The following is a 17,056-nucleotide window of genomic DNA, read 5'->3' as shown; positions in this document are numbered from 1 at the left end:
TTGCAAGTTTCAGAAATGCTTTTACAGTAACTTTTACTTTTTCTAGGTATGACTTAGCGTGAGCCAAACACATTTGTGTTTCCACATTTTTTGAGATATTTGTGGAAGTACACAGTCTCCAAATATTGTCTCTGGTAAAAATGCTGATGACCAATGGGCACAAAGGTGTACTTTGCTTCTGCAAATGTCTGCCATGAAACTTCACAGTTAAGGTAGTTCAGGAAACAAGAACAGTAGGCATCTTGTGGCTGATTAGGCATGTGTAAGGCGTGAATTGAGAGACTGATAGAAAAATATAGGTCCTAGGCTGATGCAGATTGTATAAAGTGAGAGCTGGAGAAACGGCTTCAGTTCAGAAGTTCAATAAAATGTTCACAGTCTAAGCAATGGCACAACAGATCATAGAGCCTTTTCCTCTGAAAGCAGGAGAGTCACAGAATGCACTTACAGAAAAGGAGGACATGGAAAGAGTATGAAAAATGTCGTGTTAAAAAGGAGAGGGAAACATTGGAACTTAAAAACAACTTGATAGTTTCAGCCTTTGTTCGGCAAAATGCCTTTGCACAAACTTAGTATTAACTACATAGTGACTTTGGTGAGACAGGCAAAACTGCAATTGCTGGTACAAATTCCAGTAGAGGCATTACTACATCAAGCAAAGACCAAAATTCCAAGAGTCTGCAGGATCTAGTAACAACAAAAGTTCTGCTAGTTCTTTAAAACACACCAGTCCCTTAACATACTACTTTTCCATCCAAAAGGCTCTGGCTGAACTCAGGAAAGCTTGTTTTCTATTCAAGTATTTTCAGAACTGTCAAATTTGACCCACTTCTGGTTATATTGATGCCTTATACACCTCTGAGCAAGACTTCTTTTTTTTTGATTTCTAAGTCATTGATAGGCTATGTCAAAGGCACTTTCAAAGACATGTTCAGATCTATGAAATGGTCTTAGGAGTCTGTGAAATTAATGAGTGTTAGAAAGGAAGCAGCAAATTCTTCTCATGTCTTGGCTGTTTGGTGACAGCAGTGATGTTTTTAACTAATTTGTCTGGAAAACTTCTTGAATATGGAAGTAACCTATGTTTTAAGCAATTTTATAATCCTAATTTTATTTATTTAGATTCTTTAAAGATTTGGGGGTTTTGATTTGGTATAGTTTCATCTCTTCATAGCATTAGAAAGTGATTTTTTGCAGAATCATTATGCTAGCAACAAAATCTGCAGCATCATGTATGAAAAAACTGCATGTATGAAATGCTTATAGCAACAGCTATACAGGAAAAACAAAAAAAGGCATTTCTAACAAACATTTTCCCATCATGAAGGCAATGTAAGCAATTGTCAGTAAAATAAGACATCTGTTGGAAGGATGGAATGGTATTGAAAATTGCCAGGGTCAAATTGGGTTACCTGAGTGTTTTCTTCCCCTACCTCTGATGGCTTTAAATAATATAAAAATGCAGACTTGGCTGAGGTCCCAGCTCATCAGAGCACTTAAGGATGCCCTTGACTGTAAGCATGTATAAGGCTTAGTAATGAGGAAGGGAAGAAGAAAGAAATAGATTTGAAACTTGAAGATTAGTCTAATGTGAACAAAGACTGGATTTTCATGTTGAATATTGGTGCTTAAACATTAGATACCTATTTCTGAAAAAATATAACTGCAAATTTCTGCAGTCTTATCAATGCTATAGAGATTGCTTGAGTTTCTGCTGATCTATAATGCAACAAGTATAAACATATTTCTAGACTAGACTAGGTCTAAACATTTTTAAATTAACTTGGTTTTTGCATTCATCAAATAAGAAAAAGTATATTAATTGAATAATTCAGAAAAACTGAATTTAATAATCTGTTAAGAACATATTTTTATATTTATCTAAAGTCATGCATAAACCAAGGATTCAGACAATATTTAGAGACTGCGCTCAGAGCACAGAAGCCATTTCAACTTTCTGCTGAGAACCATCATACTCCATGAAGTGATGAGACCTTAGGGTGTGCGGCACTGCAGCAGATTTTGCACAAGGAGTAAATGGACACAGGGCGTATCTCACCTTGCAGAACGGCTATCTACAAGTTCCATATTTTGGCCCATTTCTTTACTTCATCATGGTTGTTACTGTACAAGGGAATCAGATTTATGGTGATAGGACAAATACAGAAAGCAAAAAAGTCAGAACCCCTGAACATGGAACTGATTACCACTACAAGTATGTAATGCTACTACTACTGAAACAATTCTCATGGCAAAAGGACACATTTCCAGTATTTTTTGGGCCTGTTACTTAAGTAGTTCTTACATTCACATGGCATATAAAAAGTATTATGTATCAATAGAGATATAGATATAGGTACTGTAGATAAGGAGTCATGCTGAAAATTAAGTGCCTGAACAGCTGAATATGACTATATCCAGAATATGGTCGTGCTATCACTGTCAAACCTCGGGGGAGAACAGGGACAGAATCTTTTCTTATATGCAATAGGGACAATAGTGTGCAATAGGGACAATAGTGTGCAATAGTTCCTTTTGGGACTCTACATACAAATGAATACTAGAACTCTTACTTTTGCTTTGAATGCAGAGAGCAGTCATGTTAGCTATCATAAGCTCCTAGTGAGCTATGTATTTATTTGCATTAGACAGTGCCATATAATACCTGCAATAGGAAAAGCTTAATAGTTCACTTATCCACATATACTGTGCAACTAATACAAAAAAATCAGAGAAAACAAAACAATAGAACCAATAAAGAAAAAGTTTTATGTTATCTAAAAGAGTATACTGACCCCTTCCGAACAGAGCAGTGAGATGACTGGTAAAGAAAGAAAAAGACATAACCTTTTTATCCCAATAAAATTAAAGTGTGCAGCTGTATCTACAAGCCCTGTGAGGGTGAATTTTCTAGTCCGTTTTAGAGCTCTACTCATGTTGGCCTCCCTTTATAGTTGCCTAGAATCAGTAGATGAGTATTACGAAGTATCACTTGCTTTCTTGTCTCCACCACCTTTTGGGAATTTACCTCTATTTAAGGCCTGTTATACAGTACCATGCAATGTGTCACATGTGATTTCCTTCAGATGCCAATCTGTGTAGAATGAGCAACCTCTGAACTTCCCATTTGCTCTAGCTCTTCAAGGAAATTACTAAAAATAGAAGCTGCTAGTCAAGCTAAGAAGTTGACTAGTTGAGAAGCTGCTAGTCAAGCTGATGAGATCAGGGAATAGAAAAAAATGTGTTGGACATTGCAATGTTAGTCTAAATTGCAGTACGTTTTCCGTGAGTTAAGAATGGTGCTAGAAATTAAGTTTTTAACTTTCATTTACGGTTTCCATTGTGAGGAAGAGTGTGTTCATGGCAGATATAAGGGGTCATATCCTTGGAAGTTTCCTACTTTTTTCATGTTACAGTGTTAGACTTTTCTTTTGCAGGAAGATTTTTGCCCATACAAAGTTCTTCAGCTGTCTCTGAGTCAGGGAATGATAATGTTTTCAGTATAATCCCATTTTATCTCTGTCCACTTTTTTGTGTTAATAACAACTTATTTTTCTCCAAACAAACAGAAAATTCCTCACAGCAATGCAAAGGAGACTGAAGAAAACCATGGAAGCATGGCTTTCGTAAGCAGATGATTAGATTACCCTATTTTTCATCAGATCAGCAGAATCTTTCATTTGTGCCACCGAGAGTCCCAGAGTGCCGTAACAGGCATCACATCAAAGTGATACAGAAGCTGCTCTGAACAGTGAAATGACTCCTTCCTCTGCACAAAATCATAAGGAACAAGGTGCTCTTAATACGTCCATAAATCTCCACCCTGCTGGGGCCCACTGTTACCACCTTTTTAATCCCCCTTCCAGATGTGTACTTGTCTCCATCTTCACCTTAACTATTTGAAAGCTCTACTTGCTCTTCCTTTTCACCACCACCAGGCTCTCATTGCCAGAGGGAGAATGAAGATGTTAAAGACTTCAATACTTTAACTTTTCAGCTGTATTCTATTGGGTTTGACTGGTTTTTAGAACTGTGATCTTTGAAATATATTAAAACATTTGCTTCCATTTTATCCTACTTGAACTATGGATGATATAAAACTTACCATCAACAAAACTTGGAAATGAAGACACTTTCTTTGTCTGTTGAGAAATAAAAATGGTATAGCTGTAACAAAATTTTCACAAACTGAAGTGGCTTCATCTTACATTTGAAGAGCTGACCTTTGTTTAAAAAAAAATAAAATTTCTGTGTGTAGCTTCTGCATAGCCACTATTTAAGAAAGTGAAACACATTGCATCACAGTAATTACATAGTTACATAGTGCCATTTACCTGGAATCTCAAAGCATTTTAAGCAGATCACAGCACACAAAAAAATAAGTGAGGGTGGGAAAAAGACCATGAAAATTACGTAGGAAGTCAGCTGTGAAATGAGCAATACAAACCGCCAATTTCCAGTCCAATGGTTTGTCCACTAGATCACGTTGCCTATTAATGATATCCCCAATTTCCAATTAAGAATATTTAACAGTATTTTACAAAGCAAGATTCTGGGTAAGTGAATGAAAAGAACCTGATTGCACGGTACACTGCATTCCACTTAAAGATCAGTAGATGCCACAAAAGGGCTTGTTTCATGTTACTGTCTCTGTTCTCAATAAACAGATGTCATCCTTACATTTGCTCATCTTTTGCCAGCCTCCTCAGGCATTCCTATTTCCAGGAAAGAGGCTGATTTCTCCATTATGGAAAAAGGCTTTAGAAACGTGCCTCTTCGTTACTGTAACAGGGTATACGCTAAATATGTTACATGTTTTTTAGATAACAGACTTGTGCTTTTAAGTCTGAATTTAATCTCATTGTGTCTAGCCTCAAGCATAACCTCATTCTGCATTCTTAGATGTCATCTTTGCTCCAGTCTTCAGTGACAAGAGCAGGTCTGCATGTCACTGTGTTTTTTTCACAGCAGAAGCCAATTTCTTTTTGATGCTACTTTTGCTCTCCAATAATCCACAAAGATAATTTCTGAAGTGTTCTCCCTATTCTGTATATCATCAGAAAATTTTAGGCTTGAGCATATGCTATGAACATTCATATAAAATTTATGTGGCAACATCAAATCCATGGGTATAGTTCAAAGACTTTCTGGAATATACAGGCATGGTATTTATTGTCAGTTCAGGAATAGAAACAGAGCCTTAGTATGCATGTGTCTGTGTGTGAGGGAGAAAGCTGACAATGCAGTGCCTGCTGTCAGCAGGAAGACAGGCAGCAGAACAGCCCAAGGTACCTACCTCAGGTGTGTTATTATTGTCAGCTGGTCCATTGAGGTCTGAACGCTGTTGCTTCCTTGGCTGCTCTAAACCGTTGCACATCTGTAAGAAAAAAGAGAAAGGATTTCAAATCCTTTTGTCCTCTAAAAAGCTTCAAAACAAAGTAGAGATTTCAGTGGAAGTCAATGGTGCAAAGATAGTGAGAAATTTTTCACCAGATTAAATTACATTCATAAGATTTTAATGAAAATTTGTAAAACATTACCGTATGAAGCTGTATTTATCACGTTCTCATTATTTTACAAATTATTTGTCATGAAGCTTCGTATTAAAATGTTGAGCTGTTTAATTATGAAAAAAGATTTACTTTGATGTAAATAATAAGACATTTCAGTTATCACTAAGCAGCAGTTAATGCTACTGATTTAAACTAATTTTATTTCAATGCAAATTATTCACATGAAATTAAGCCAAATGCTGACATGTTCAAATTGTTCAGAAACCAAAGCCAGAACTTTTAATTGTATTAATTCTCAGTACTGGACAAAATCAGAATAGTGCTAATGGCTATCTCTGAGCTAAACAGAATGCCAGCAGTGAGTGTAGGATCCTGTGTTCATGGGAGATCATAGAATCATTTAGGTTGGAAAAGACCTTTTAGATCATCAAGTCCAACCTTTACCCTAGGACTGCAAAGTCCAGCACTAAAGTAGATCATTAAGGGCCTTGTCTACATGGTTTTTGAGTACTTCCAGGGATGGTGACTCCACCACTGCCCTGGCCAGTGCGTTCCAATGCTTGAGCGCCCTTTTGGTGAAGAAATGTTTTCTAGTATCCAGTCTAAACCTCCCCTGGCACAGCCTGAGGCCCTTACTTCTTGTGCTATTACTTGGGAGAAGAGACCAACCCCCACCTCACTACAACCTCATGGCATCTCCTTCCTTTTGGGCCAAGCAAATCTACAGGATGCTGGCAGCACAGCTTCAGGCTTCTGAAGAAATATGAGGGAAAATACCTGACACAAGGAAAATACTATGTCTTTAAACTACAGAACACTTCTTCTATTAAGTTCAGTATTCTCAGGAGCGGAATTTCTTCTCCAGATCTGACAGAGGTCACAGAACAGCAGCACCCAGCACAGGGAGCACCCATGTCCCATAGACACCCACACCAAAAAACAAGAAGTTTTCATGACTCAGAGTTTTTAGTGTTAGAAATCTGGAAAACTAAGGTGATTTCTGGAACAAGTTCTTATGGTTTAGGATATTTCACTTTCCTTTTATCTCAGTTTCCCTATTATGTATAAAAACGAGTGCCTAAATGCTAGTGTCATTGTAAGGCTTCGCAAGAACTTGCATCAACAGTTGTGCAGATGGAAAACACTAAGCCAGTGCTGTGTCAAAGGGTCAGCCTGAAAGCTACATGTGAACATAGCTCCTTGCCTTTTGTCTTTCAAATGCAGTATGTAGCTGCAATCAAACAAAGTCTGCATGTTCATCACTAGACAAATTATTCCCTATGAGTAATATTTAGTCAGCTGAACAAAATGGGCTAATGAAGCAGGCATGTTAGAGCTATTAGCTCAGTAAGCCATTAGGTTATTTTCAGGTAAGACAACATACACAAAGCAAGGATTTCAGGAAATAAAAGACTACATGAAAGATACACAGCGTACCAAGACTTGGGAACCCACTGACTAGTGCCCTGTCTTCATTGCTGTACTAGGCAAGCAGCTTACCATATTCTGCTTATAAATGCTATTCTGTTTGACACAAGACAAATCTCATTCTATTCCACGGCTAAACTAATTTGGAGCAGTATTTTTGTTTTAAATGTTATGATACCTAGAAAAAGCACATTTAAAGTATTATAAATACTTTATATGCTGACTTGCAGTCTAGAATAGGATCTAAAGCTAAACCAGAAGTCTGGAATTGACTGCACACTAAAACAGAGGTAAAGCTATATTAAAAGTCTCTTATTCTAGGATAAGAATCTGATAAGAGGACAGGTTCTGCAAAGGAAAGATGTAAAAATATTAAAATATTGAAGCTGTAGTATTATTAAAACTTTTGCCACTGAGCAAATATGGAGGCAGTGTCCAGCATCATATGAAGGAATGTGAGGCACCAGAAAATGCCACCTTTAGGCTGAGAGGAAATTCAGACTCTACTTATTTAAGGTCATTAAAGCATCTATGCACATCTTTCAGAAGTCAGTCTGCAGCTGCTGCCCCACCCAGCCTGATCCTGGTGACTGATTGCTGCCCTGGGGCCACCTGTGCCTCACTGGGAGACTCCCAGCCATAGCCTTTATAACCACTCCTTCCTACAACACAAAGACCCTCTTAGCTGGAGCTAAGGGTTGGGTGCTGCTGGTTTTTAACTCTGCTAGCTGTTTACTCCAGGGTAAGCTGTTCAGCTTTTCAGTCAAAAGCTCATCTCAGCAAGGTAGCTCTCCTCAAAGGTACTACTTGTGATCCCAAATGCTGCGCTGGTGCTCAGCTCTGATGAAGCACTTTCCTGCTGGAGAACAATCTGCTAGAAAACAGCAGGTCAGTCACTTTTTGAATTATCTGGAGGTATAATTTGTCTGAGAGAGACATGGAAGATAAGCTTTTTTCAGAATTGTTAATCCTTTCGGTAAAGTGTTGGTAAGCAAGCAGTGAGTGCAGCTCAGAGGTGTGGTAAGGCTTTATTACTATTCTTAAACATTTGAATAATGAGGCTTATGACCCATACTTGCCAATTTCTCTACTAGCAATGTTATTCAAATATTATCAAATAATGTGCTGAGAAACGAATATACTGGCTTAGTAGTTTGAAAGTCATTTTGAAGCCTACTAAGCTTCTTGGAAAATAGATATTTCATGTTAAGTAGACTAGATTTAAGTTACCTGTTGCACAAGTAAACCAAAAGATCTGTTTAACCTTTCACTCAGGTTTGTTGTCTCTCTAGAACACAGATAAAACAGATGACTACTGTTGTGTTCATCAATGTCAGTTAAGGACAAAACTCCAGTTTCTAGTTTCAACTTCTGTTATCCTCTGTTGGTTTCTGAAGACAGTTTATTGTTTGGTCATGTGTCCTCCTGATTGTTAAACACTACTAGGTTTATAGAAGCATATCAAGATGCATCCAAGACATCTTTTTTAATCAAAAGATGATAAGAAGTCTATTCTGGTGGTACTATTCCTATTAAACTATGTGACTGAAATAACTTCTGTAGATGCTGGTGATGTGTAGTGGGAATAGCTTTATGTACTCTTACTGAGCTGCTGCGTTATTGTAACATCAGTAACATGTTGTTGACAGTAGGAGCAATTTGACCCAGCAAGATGTGCTTACAAAGATAGAATCTGAATGAGGCAGTTCTGGACTTAGCTGAAGGATTTCTGATTTTGATCACAGAAAAAAAAAGGCCAGACCTCTCACTCTATTCTCTCCAGAGATTCCACTACTTATGTGTTAATTTAGAGGCGCTGCTAGAATGTGTCAGAAGTTAAGAGGAAAATATTTGTACAAAGAAGGAGCTTCAAGTAAGCAAGTCAAACTAGAGCACAGAACTGGTGTTACAAAGAGAAGTATTAAAAGTTTAGGGATCTAAGCATACCACAAAAGATTTTCAATACAGTATCCAATTTCAATAAACATTAAAACAATTGCCAATTTATCTTTATAATCTTATAGAACTAAGGGTTTGGTGTTTTTTGGTTTCTTTTTTTTTTTTGTCCTTGTATATATTTCAAATTGGAAACCAGCCATAATAAGATTTTTTGAGAAATAGCTGTGCTGAATGGTGTGGTTTTTATGTGGATGTAATTTGAAGTGCATGCTGCCTTCTGCTTTAAACTGCCCAGAGAAGACTCTCTCTATTGCACTGACAGCTACGAGGCATTGATTTTGCTGTCTCCTGGTGTCAGGCGCTTATTTCATAAAAAGCCATGGCTCTGCCAATTAGCACAGAGAAACTGGTTTTGTTTGAGAATGTGAAGGTTTGGGCTGTTCAGCACTTCTCAGTAAGTACTTACACTTGCAAAGTTTGGGAACTGTCACTCAATAATAGCCTTTTAGTACTTCTGCCCCACAGATGCCTAGAACGCATGGGAGAATGCAGAGAGCTTTCCTAATACTCTTTTACACTCTTGTGTTTTCCACAAATTCCATCAAATGCATCCCATAATACTCAGACTGAATTCCAGTAAGACATTCCTAAGATATGCTTTTTTTAAATGGCTATCACCTTGGCTATCACCTCAAACTGTCCTAAGGCTGAGATCTTTTGGGGACAAAAAACTCCTGGATTTGGGCTCTTTACGGCAGAAGAGCACTGTGCGTGTGCCAAGAGAAGGGTGTAAACCTCAAATGTTTTTGCCAATACTGAGCTCTACAAATACAGGTAAAGAAAACACAGTGGCTGCACTGATGTGTGCAAAGTTGTTGGTGAACAGAGAAGAAAAAGACTTTGTAATATTTTCTTTCACAAATTCATTAGTGGCATTTTACCTGTCTCTGAATGTCCATGTTGAAAAGTGTAAGGGAAAAAGTGCCTATATGAAAGCTGTGAAATGAGACTAATACTGCACAAGCTCGTGGGGTACCTGCCAGGGAAGTTTGTATGAGAGTATTTGGTAAGGTTCCCAAATGTATAACCTAAGAATTGGATTGAAAAAGGAGAGCAATAGGATTCATGCGTCACAAGCAGCAGCATTAAAAAGCAGACTTCCCTCTAAGGTCCTTATTAATGGTGATAATGGCAAATCCCTCTTTCTTCTAAAGGGTATAAGTGAAGGTAGAGTGTTGGTGCTGTTAAACTTTACCTTTTATTGCTGGTAAATAGATCTGTTTCAATAGGATAGGAGACAATATGCATACTTGGGAGTCTGCAGTCTGAAATCTAAGTAGATGAGACATGAAGAACAAAGGACTGATTAGATGGTCAGTGCTCAATTGTTGAGTCCCATAGTCATCTTCAGTCCCTACTTATCAAAAGTAGCACCCAGGCCATGCCAGTATTTCACAAAAGCAAGACTCCAGCTGGGATGAAAAGAGTAAACTACCACATATGAGGTTCCAGAGAGGAGTAACTACTCAATTATCTGTTCCAGTAGTGAAAAGCCATCTTCCATTGGTATTATTTCAGCTGCTGTCCAATGTTTTGCTAACATTTTTTTTGACTGCTTCTACCATTCTTTTAATTATGCTACCTGACTCTAAGAGTTACCATTAACTTAATAAAATAATAGGCAATGCCATCATTCTCTGCAGGTATTTTATGGGTGCAGTAGGAGAAAATAGAGTTCCAAATGCTGTCAGGGAGCAGTGAGATGGGCCTGGGACTGCCTGACACCATACTGCTTTGTACGGAAAGGAAGCAGAACAAGATACATTGCAGTGAACAGATCTGGAGACAAGGTTTTTGTGGTTCCATCTTGGTTTAGATCAAACCCTTGTTCCCATTTTGAGCAGTACACTCATCTGCAACAGGAAAGTACTTGCATTTTTCACTTAGTAAACTTGTTCCCAGGTTGATCGTTAGTTAAACCAACGATGTTCTAGATAAACTTGAAGCTGTGAAAATGTAACAGAATTCCAAAAAGAAAAAAGATTTCAAGTCAACAGTAACTACTTTTGCACAGACCACCACATTAATTTTAAATTTCTGGTCATACTGTATGTTATCATTGGTTGAATGAGCCATCCAGTTCCTCTTCTTCCTCACTCCACCCAAAGATATACTTAAGTCACTTAATTCATGTTTATTTTGCAATAAAAACTGTGATAATTCAGTGGAATTGCATCAATAGGTTGTTTGACTTCTCTGCATGAAGCTGAAACATATAAAATGAAGATATTTTTTGCTTATAATTTCATGTGTCAGATAAATTAGCAATTGGCTCAGTCTGAGATGACTAAGATGTCAAACAGGGGTGGGGGAAACTCCTGGCTTAAAGAAGTTGTTAATTTTGAGTTTATAGAATCATAGAATAGTTAGGGTTGGAAAGGACCTTAAGACCATCTAGTTCCAGCCCCCCTGCCATGGACAGGGACACCTCATACTAAACCATGTCACTCAAGGCTCTGTCCAACCTGGCCTTGAACACTACCAGGGATGGAGCATTCACAGCTTCCCTGGGCAACCCTCTCCAGTGCCTCACCACCCTTACAGTAAAGAACTTCCTCCTTGCATCCAGTCTAAACTTCCCCTGTTTAAGTTTTAACTCATTACCCCTTGTCCTATCACTACAGTCTCTAATGAAGAGTCCCTCTCCAGCATCCCTATAGGCCCCCTTCAGATACTGGAAGGCTGCTATGAGGTCTCCACGCAGCCTTCTCTTCTCCAGGCTGAACAGCCCCAACTTTCTCAGCCTGTCTTCACACGGGAGGTGCTCCAGTCCCCTGATCATCCTCGTGGCCTCCTCTGGGCTTGTTCCAACAGTTCCATGTCCTTTTTATGTTGAGGACACCAGAACTGCACACAATACTCCAAGTGAGGTGTCACGAGAGCAGAGTAGAGGGGCAGGATCACCTCCTTTGACCTGCTGGTCACGCTCCTTTTGATACAGCCGGCTTTCTGGGCTGTGAGCGCACACTGCCAGCTCATGTTCATTTTGTCATTGACCAACACCCCCAAGTGCTTCTCTGCAGGGCAGCTCTGAATCTCTTCTCTGCCCAACCTGTAGCTGTGCCTGGGATTGCTCCGACCCAGGTGTAGGACCTTGCACTTGGCATGGTTGTCATAAAATAGCCAAAATATTCAATTTCAACTTCCTAGATGTAAAACCTTTCTTAAATAACACCAGCCTGGAAAATCTGCAAGAAACAGAAGTTGTGCTAAGCAGTCAGTTAGAGTAAATACACACTTTAAACATATTCCAGGTCTCCCTCAGGCTTAACTAGTGCAGATCTTCTGTACTTCCCTAGAGGTGTTTACAAGTAAATGCTCATACAGGCATGCTCAAATATCCCTGAAGTTTTCAAGGGTGAGCATGTATATTTAAGAGTGGGGACTGACCCATACTGAAAGCAAGGTTTGCTTTGTTTTCCAGTTTCTGTAGATTGTTAGGTCTTTCTTAGAAGTGACTGCTGTTCTCTGGTAATTAATTGCTGAAAGTAAACCTAGCAACCAGAACCTTTAAAATAGTGTTTGTCTACTGGTTATTTAACGTTTGGCATGCAAGATGATTGCTAGCATTTATCATGGGCTATTAATTAATAACTGTATTTTTACAGGTATGTAAAAATGTATTGTGTATCAATTACTGCTAACTAACCTGAAATCTTACGCAGAAGTATTACCACTTATGGGAGGCAGGAAAGGAGGAGAGGAGGAGTAAGGAAAAAACCTAAGGACAGCACAATATGTGCACAAACCCACTAACTGCATATTCCTGTTTGCTTACTGTTTACAAAAACTGACTTACACAGGTAGTACCTTGGTTTAACTTCAAAGCATTTCAATCTACGTTTACTTAGAGAACTGGGGCAAAAATTGTTCCATATTCAATATGTATGATTCTGTGCCATCGCTGTCGCCACGATGGTTTGTACTGTGTGATACACACTTAAAATAACTGCAGTCTTCTACCAAGATGAAAAAACCAAGGACCTCCCAAGTAAATAATCTGCAAATTATGCCTCGCAAGTCTACTGACAATGGCCTTGAGTTTTTCTCCTTTCACTATGCAAGTACTTTATTGTATTTAAAATAATGACTCTCAGTTTCACACATGAGATACAGGTTCATTTAGACAGTACCCTAATTGCATCCATCCCTTAGATATTTTATAGTGCATATTAAAAGAACTGAATGTCCCAGAAGAAAATCCTCTGTGCTTTATGTAAATTCTTCAAGGTCCAATCTCTATGCTATGGAAGGTCCAGCCACACCTTGTGTTAAGGATGTGTATGAACCTCTATAAAATTCACTTTGGCAGAAATGCATGCTGTGTTCCTGTTCTAACCCCCTCACAATGAGCCTGCTTTTTATATAAAGTGGAGGATGATAAGCAACCTGCAGTGGGTGAACGGGACACAGCAAGACCAGTCAAATTCAAATAATGCTTGCCAAAAATTACTTAACTTAACCTTTCTTTTACATCCCTGGAGGTTTCTGGGGTGGAGATGGGGGGAGAGGGAGGAAAAATTTCTTCATACCTCTATCTGAGAGCCTCCGTATCTCCAGAAGAAATGCTACTTCACATCTTTTTATGTCTTGGAAGCCAATGTGCTCTTCAGTGAAGATGCCCACAGCAGCTTTGCCCTGTCTCCTTTCTTTCAAATTACATGCATGTCTTGTCATCCAGTTTCTTTATACCTTTTTGCTGAACTGAACTGGGTGCCTATACTGCTGTATCTCTGGATGCATCTCTACTTTCTCTCATCAAATATGGAAGGAATGAAATATTGTGTATTGTTTAATGCTCCATCCATCAGACAATATCTTTGTGGGTTTTATGAAGAGTGGTTATAGAAACTCAATGGCTACATGCCAGCCAGTGACTACCTTTCACAGCAACACTTTCTCTGTTATTAAAGACATGGCCCAAGACTGCCTGGAAATAACAATTAAAGCTCAGACAGACAACTCACAAATAACCCTTTGTTATTTTCATACCAGTGGCAATTATATCAATATCTTGGGGCTACAAAACCCCAGTTGTTAGCAGTCTGGCAATAATGATAAAGTTACAATGTAGTTCAGCTCAACCTCTGCTAAATAAAGAGTACAAAAAGATGTTGAAATTAAATTGTTTTGAATTATGCAGGAGGGAAAAAAAAAACAAAACAACAAAACCCCAAAACCAGACACAGCAATTTCTTAATGAAGCATATAGAAGAATTCACTTTCTCATTCAAGAGCTCCTCCTCTCTTTTGTTCTGCAAATACTTTCAAAACTTAAAAGCAGCAACATTCCCAATGGCAGCTGCTGGTGTACTGTGCCAGAAAGACCATCGTTAGTCTAAACCAGGCTAACTACATTTCTCTGTTCCTAGCCTATACGTACCAACTATTCTAGCCATTCAAGGTCATCAAGCTTACCCACACAGACTAGACCTTCCATGCTGGCAGAAAGGCACTGAATATTTTAAGCTACACAGCTTGGTTCTAATTGTACTTCTGAAAATACAATATAGAAATTAATATTAAAAACTTGCTGTAGATATGAGAAATTTGAACATATCCCCTTAAGAATTTTTTTGTTGTTGTTGTTCACAGTTACAATAAAGGTCTGGCTGTTTCAACAGTGTGTACTTCAACATTTGATTTCCATTTAGTGTTTTTTCAGAGGAATTGACATTTTAATGTCTGTTCTTAATGGAATCATTTAAACTGTTTAACAGTGGGGCACTTAACTACAGAAAATCACAACATTTATAGATTTGATAAAGCTGAAACAGAAAACTTACACCTCCCAAATTTAATAAGTATTTCTTCCTTCTTGCCAAGATCAAGATATGGCCAGCCAGTACAAAACCACAGCAACATGCAGGCACTTGTTGAAGTTGCTATTACTTTATGCAGCATCTAGCCTTGACATATATTCTACTGAAAACAAAAAGAAATTAAAACCCACTAAGGCAATGGAACAGGAACCCTTAATGAGAAGAAAACCTACCCTTGAATATTTCATTCCTGACCCCAGTTTTATCTAGTGTGTCACTGCAGAATAAGAGCGTAAGTAAACTAGTTCTGTCCCTTGCATCTGGAATACCTTGTTTTACTTGGAATTGTCTGTTCTCTGTGCAAAACCTTTTTTCCAGTTCTCCACCTAAACTGACTACATTCAGCACCTTTTTCTGAACATGTGATTATGTAGCCGTGACTGCAATAGTGAGTAAAAAAAAAGTAAAAATATTGCTTCTTAATTCTGTTTAGAATAACTAACAACATTTGCTTAAACAGCGAACCTCATACCTGCTCTTGTGGCCACTTCTGCCTGTCCTCTGGGGTTCTTGACTTTGCTTTAAAACCTCGAGGCGTATCTCCACTGTGCTTAGAAGCAGATGGGATATTCAGTGATTTTGGCCTCCCCTCATGCCTGTTAGCACTGTGAACAGCTTCTCCCTTTGAACAAGTCTCTTTACAGTCATGTGCCATGTTTTCAGTCCCAGTGTGCTCTGGACTCATTTCTGTTGTACTGTTAATACTGCTCATGCTCATACTCATTTTGATTTCTGCTACAATCTGGTCAATGTCCTCTTCCTGCTCTTCCAGCTCTGCATCCTCTTTTCTAGAATGGTATGGTGATATTCCCTGTGAGTTTCCATTAGTCTCTGCTGGGTAATAGTCCTGATAGCTACCTTCACTTTGACAGTACTGTATGTTTTCTTCTTGATCTTGAATCTCCAAAGATGATGTTTCATCTTCCAAAGTCTGAATGCCATTATCTTGACCCTCCTGCCACTCTTGCCTGTCCATCACCTCATTTTCATCTTGGTGCTGAATTTTACCTTCAGCCCATTCTTCTACAGCTTCCTGACATCCATCTGTTTCAACATGGTGTTCCTCATGGGGAGCATACTCTTCCCCATTGCAATCCATTCCTTCTAGGTAGCTGTCATCCTCTGGACAGTATCTAATGTAGTATGTGATCCCCTCCTCTTCTTCTGGCAAGCCTTCATCATAGTCCTCCTCCTCAGAAGTGTTATTCACATAGTCAGAGCTGGAATCACCATCTGCACTATGATCATTGCACTCATGTTCTATAGGTGGAGGACTACCTGCTCTGACAGTTCCTAGTTCTGCCTCTTTTGCTGCATAATCTTCAATAGGAAGGTCACTTTCTTCATTTTCAGGTTCCCTGTTGTGAGATGAAGTAGGGCAAGCTCTTGTTCTGTGATCCAGCATGCTGGCAGTAGTGCTTTGATGTTTCCTGTTTGCCATAGCCAAGTCCTTATATGACAATCATTTCTAAGCAATTACTGTAGGGAAGATGGAAAAACACAGTTAGATTTATTTGGTAAAAAGGATGTGTTTGTAGAAATTTAAACCAGATCCAGACAGAGACTTTTAAAATGCTCATGTTAAGGAACCATGAATTCAAAGTAACAGCTAGCACTCTGAAAGGAACAGATAAAGAGACAGTTCTATATTTAGCATAAATGTATTCTATTGTAAGCTCCCTTCTGTCAGTGTGATGGAGAATTAATGCTGAATTTTGAAATTAGTTTTCGATTTCTTCTTCTTGCCATTATGAGGTCATACTTTGATCGCTATGCAGCATAAAGGAGCTCTTCAATTTTCAGCTTAGGCATTTCTTTAATGTGTATTGAAAATCTGACCTGTCCCTACTGAAACTAAAGGAAAATAATTCCGTTAACTTGGCAGTCACACAGGACACTAAAGGATAATGCACTACTGTTAATGTTTTGGGGGGTGGGTGGGGGTGGTGTTATTTTGGTTTGTTTTAAATCACTGACTAGTTTTTAATTCTTACCAGCAGTATACTGTTAAGTACCTCCCATCGTAAATCCAAATATTGGGTTTAGAATAGAACAGACTATATTTCAGTTGGAAAGGACCTACAGTGATCACCTAGTCGAACAGCCCGAACAGCTCATGGCTGACCAAGTTAAAACATGTTAAGGGCCTTGTGCAAATGCCTCTTAAACACTGACAGTCTTGGGGCATCAACCACATTCTAGAAAGCCTGTTTCAGGGTTCGACAACCTTCTTAGTAAATAAATGCTTCCTAATGTCCAGTCTAAACCTCCCCTGGTACAGCTTTGAACCATTCCCACATGCCTTATCACTGAATACCAAGGAGAAGAGTTCAG

At 38.7% G+C, this 17,056-nt stretch overlaps 1 protein-coding gene across 5 annotated transcripts in view; it reads right to left on the bottom strand.

The window, feature by feature from the left end:
• The window catches only part of APBA2 (amyloid beta precursor protein binding family A member 2), an 88,806-nt gene that overhangs the window by 21,775 nt on the left and 49,975 nt on the right, over positions 1-17,056 (bottom strand). For 4 of the 5 annotated variants that reach the window (XM_062626777.1, XM_062626768.1, XM_062626796.1 and 1 more), the window contains 3 exons: positions 15,195-16,201; positions 5,297-5,377; positions 4,106-4,142 (listed from right to left, as the gene is read on the bottom strand). In XM_062626777.1, coding sequence (XP_062482761.1) covers positions 4,106-4,142; positions 5,297-5,377; positions 15,195-16,163 — 1,087 coding nt within the window. In that variant the 5' untranslated portion in view covers positions 16,164-16,201. The remainder of the gene's footprint in view (positions 1-4,105; positions 4,143-5,296; positions 5,378-15,194; positions 16,202-17,056) is intronic. The other variant, XM_062626804.1, reaches the window with a different exon arrangement.

The sequence above is a fragment of the Pezoporus occidentalis genome, unplaced genomic scaffold (genome assembly GCF_034315485.1).
Source record: "Pezoporus occidentalis ecotype Australia unplaced genomic scaffold, CSIRO_AGI_Poc_V1 ctg11, whole genome shotgun sequence".
Taxonomy (NCBI): Eukaryota; Metazoa; Chordata; class Aves; order Psittaciformes; family Psittacidae; genus Pezoporus; species Pezoporus occidentalis.
Note: the sequence above shows the minus strand (reverse complement) of the source record. Positions and strands in the feature narration are given on the sequence as shown.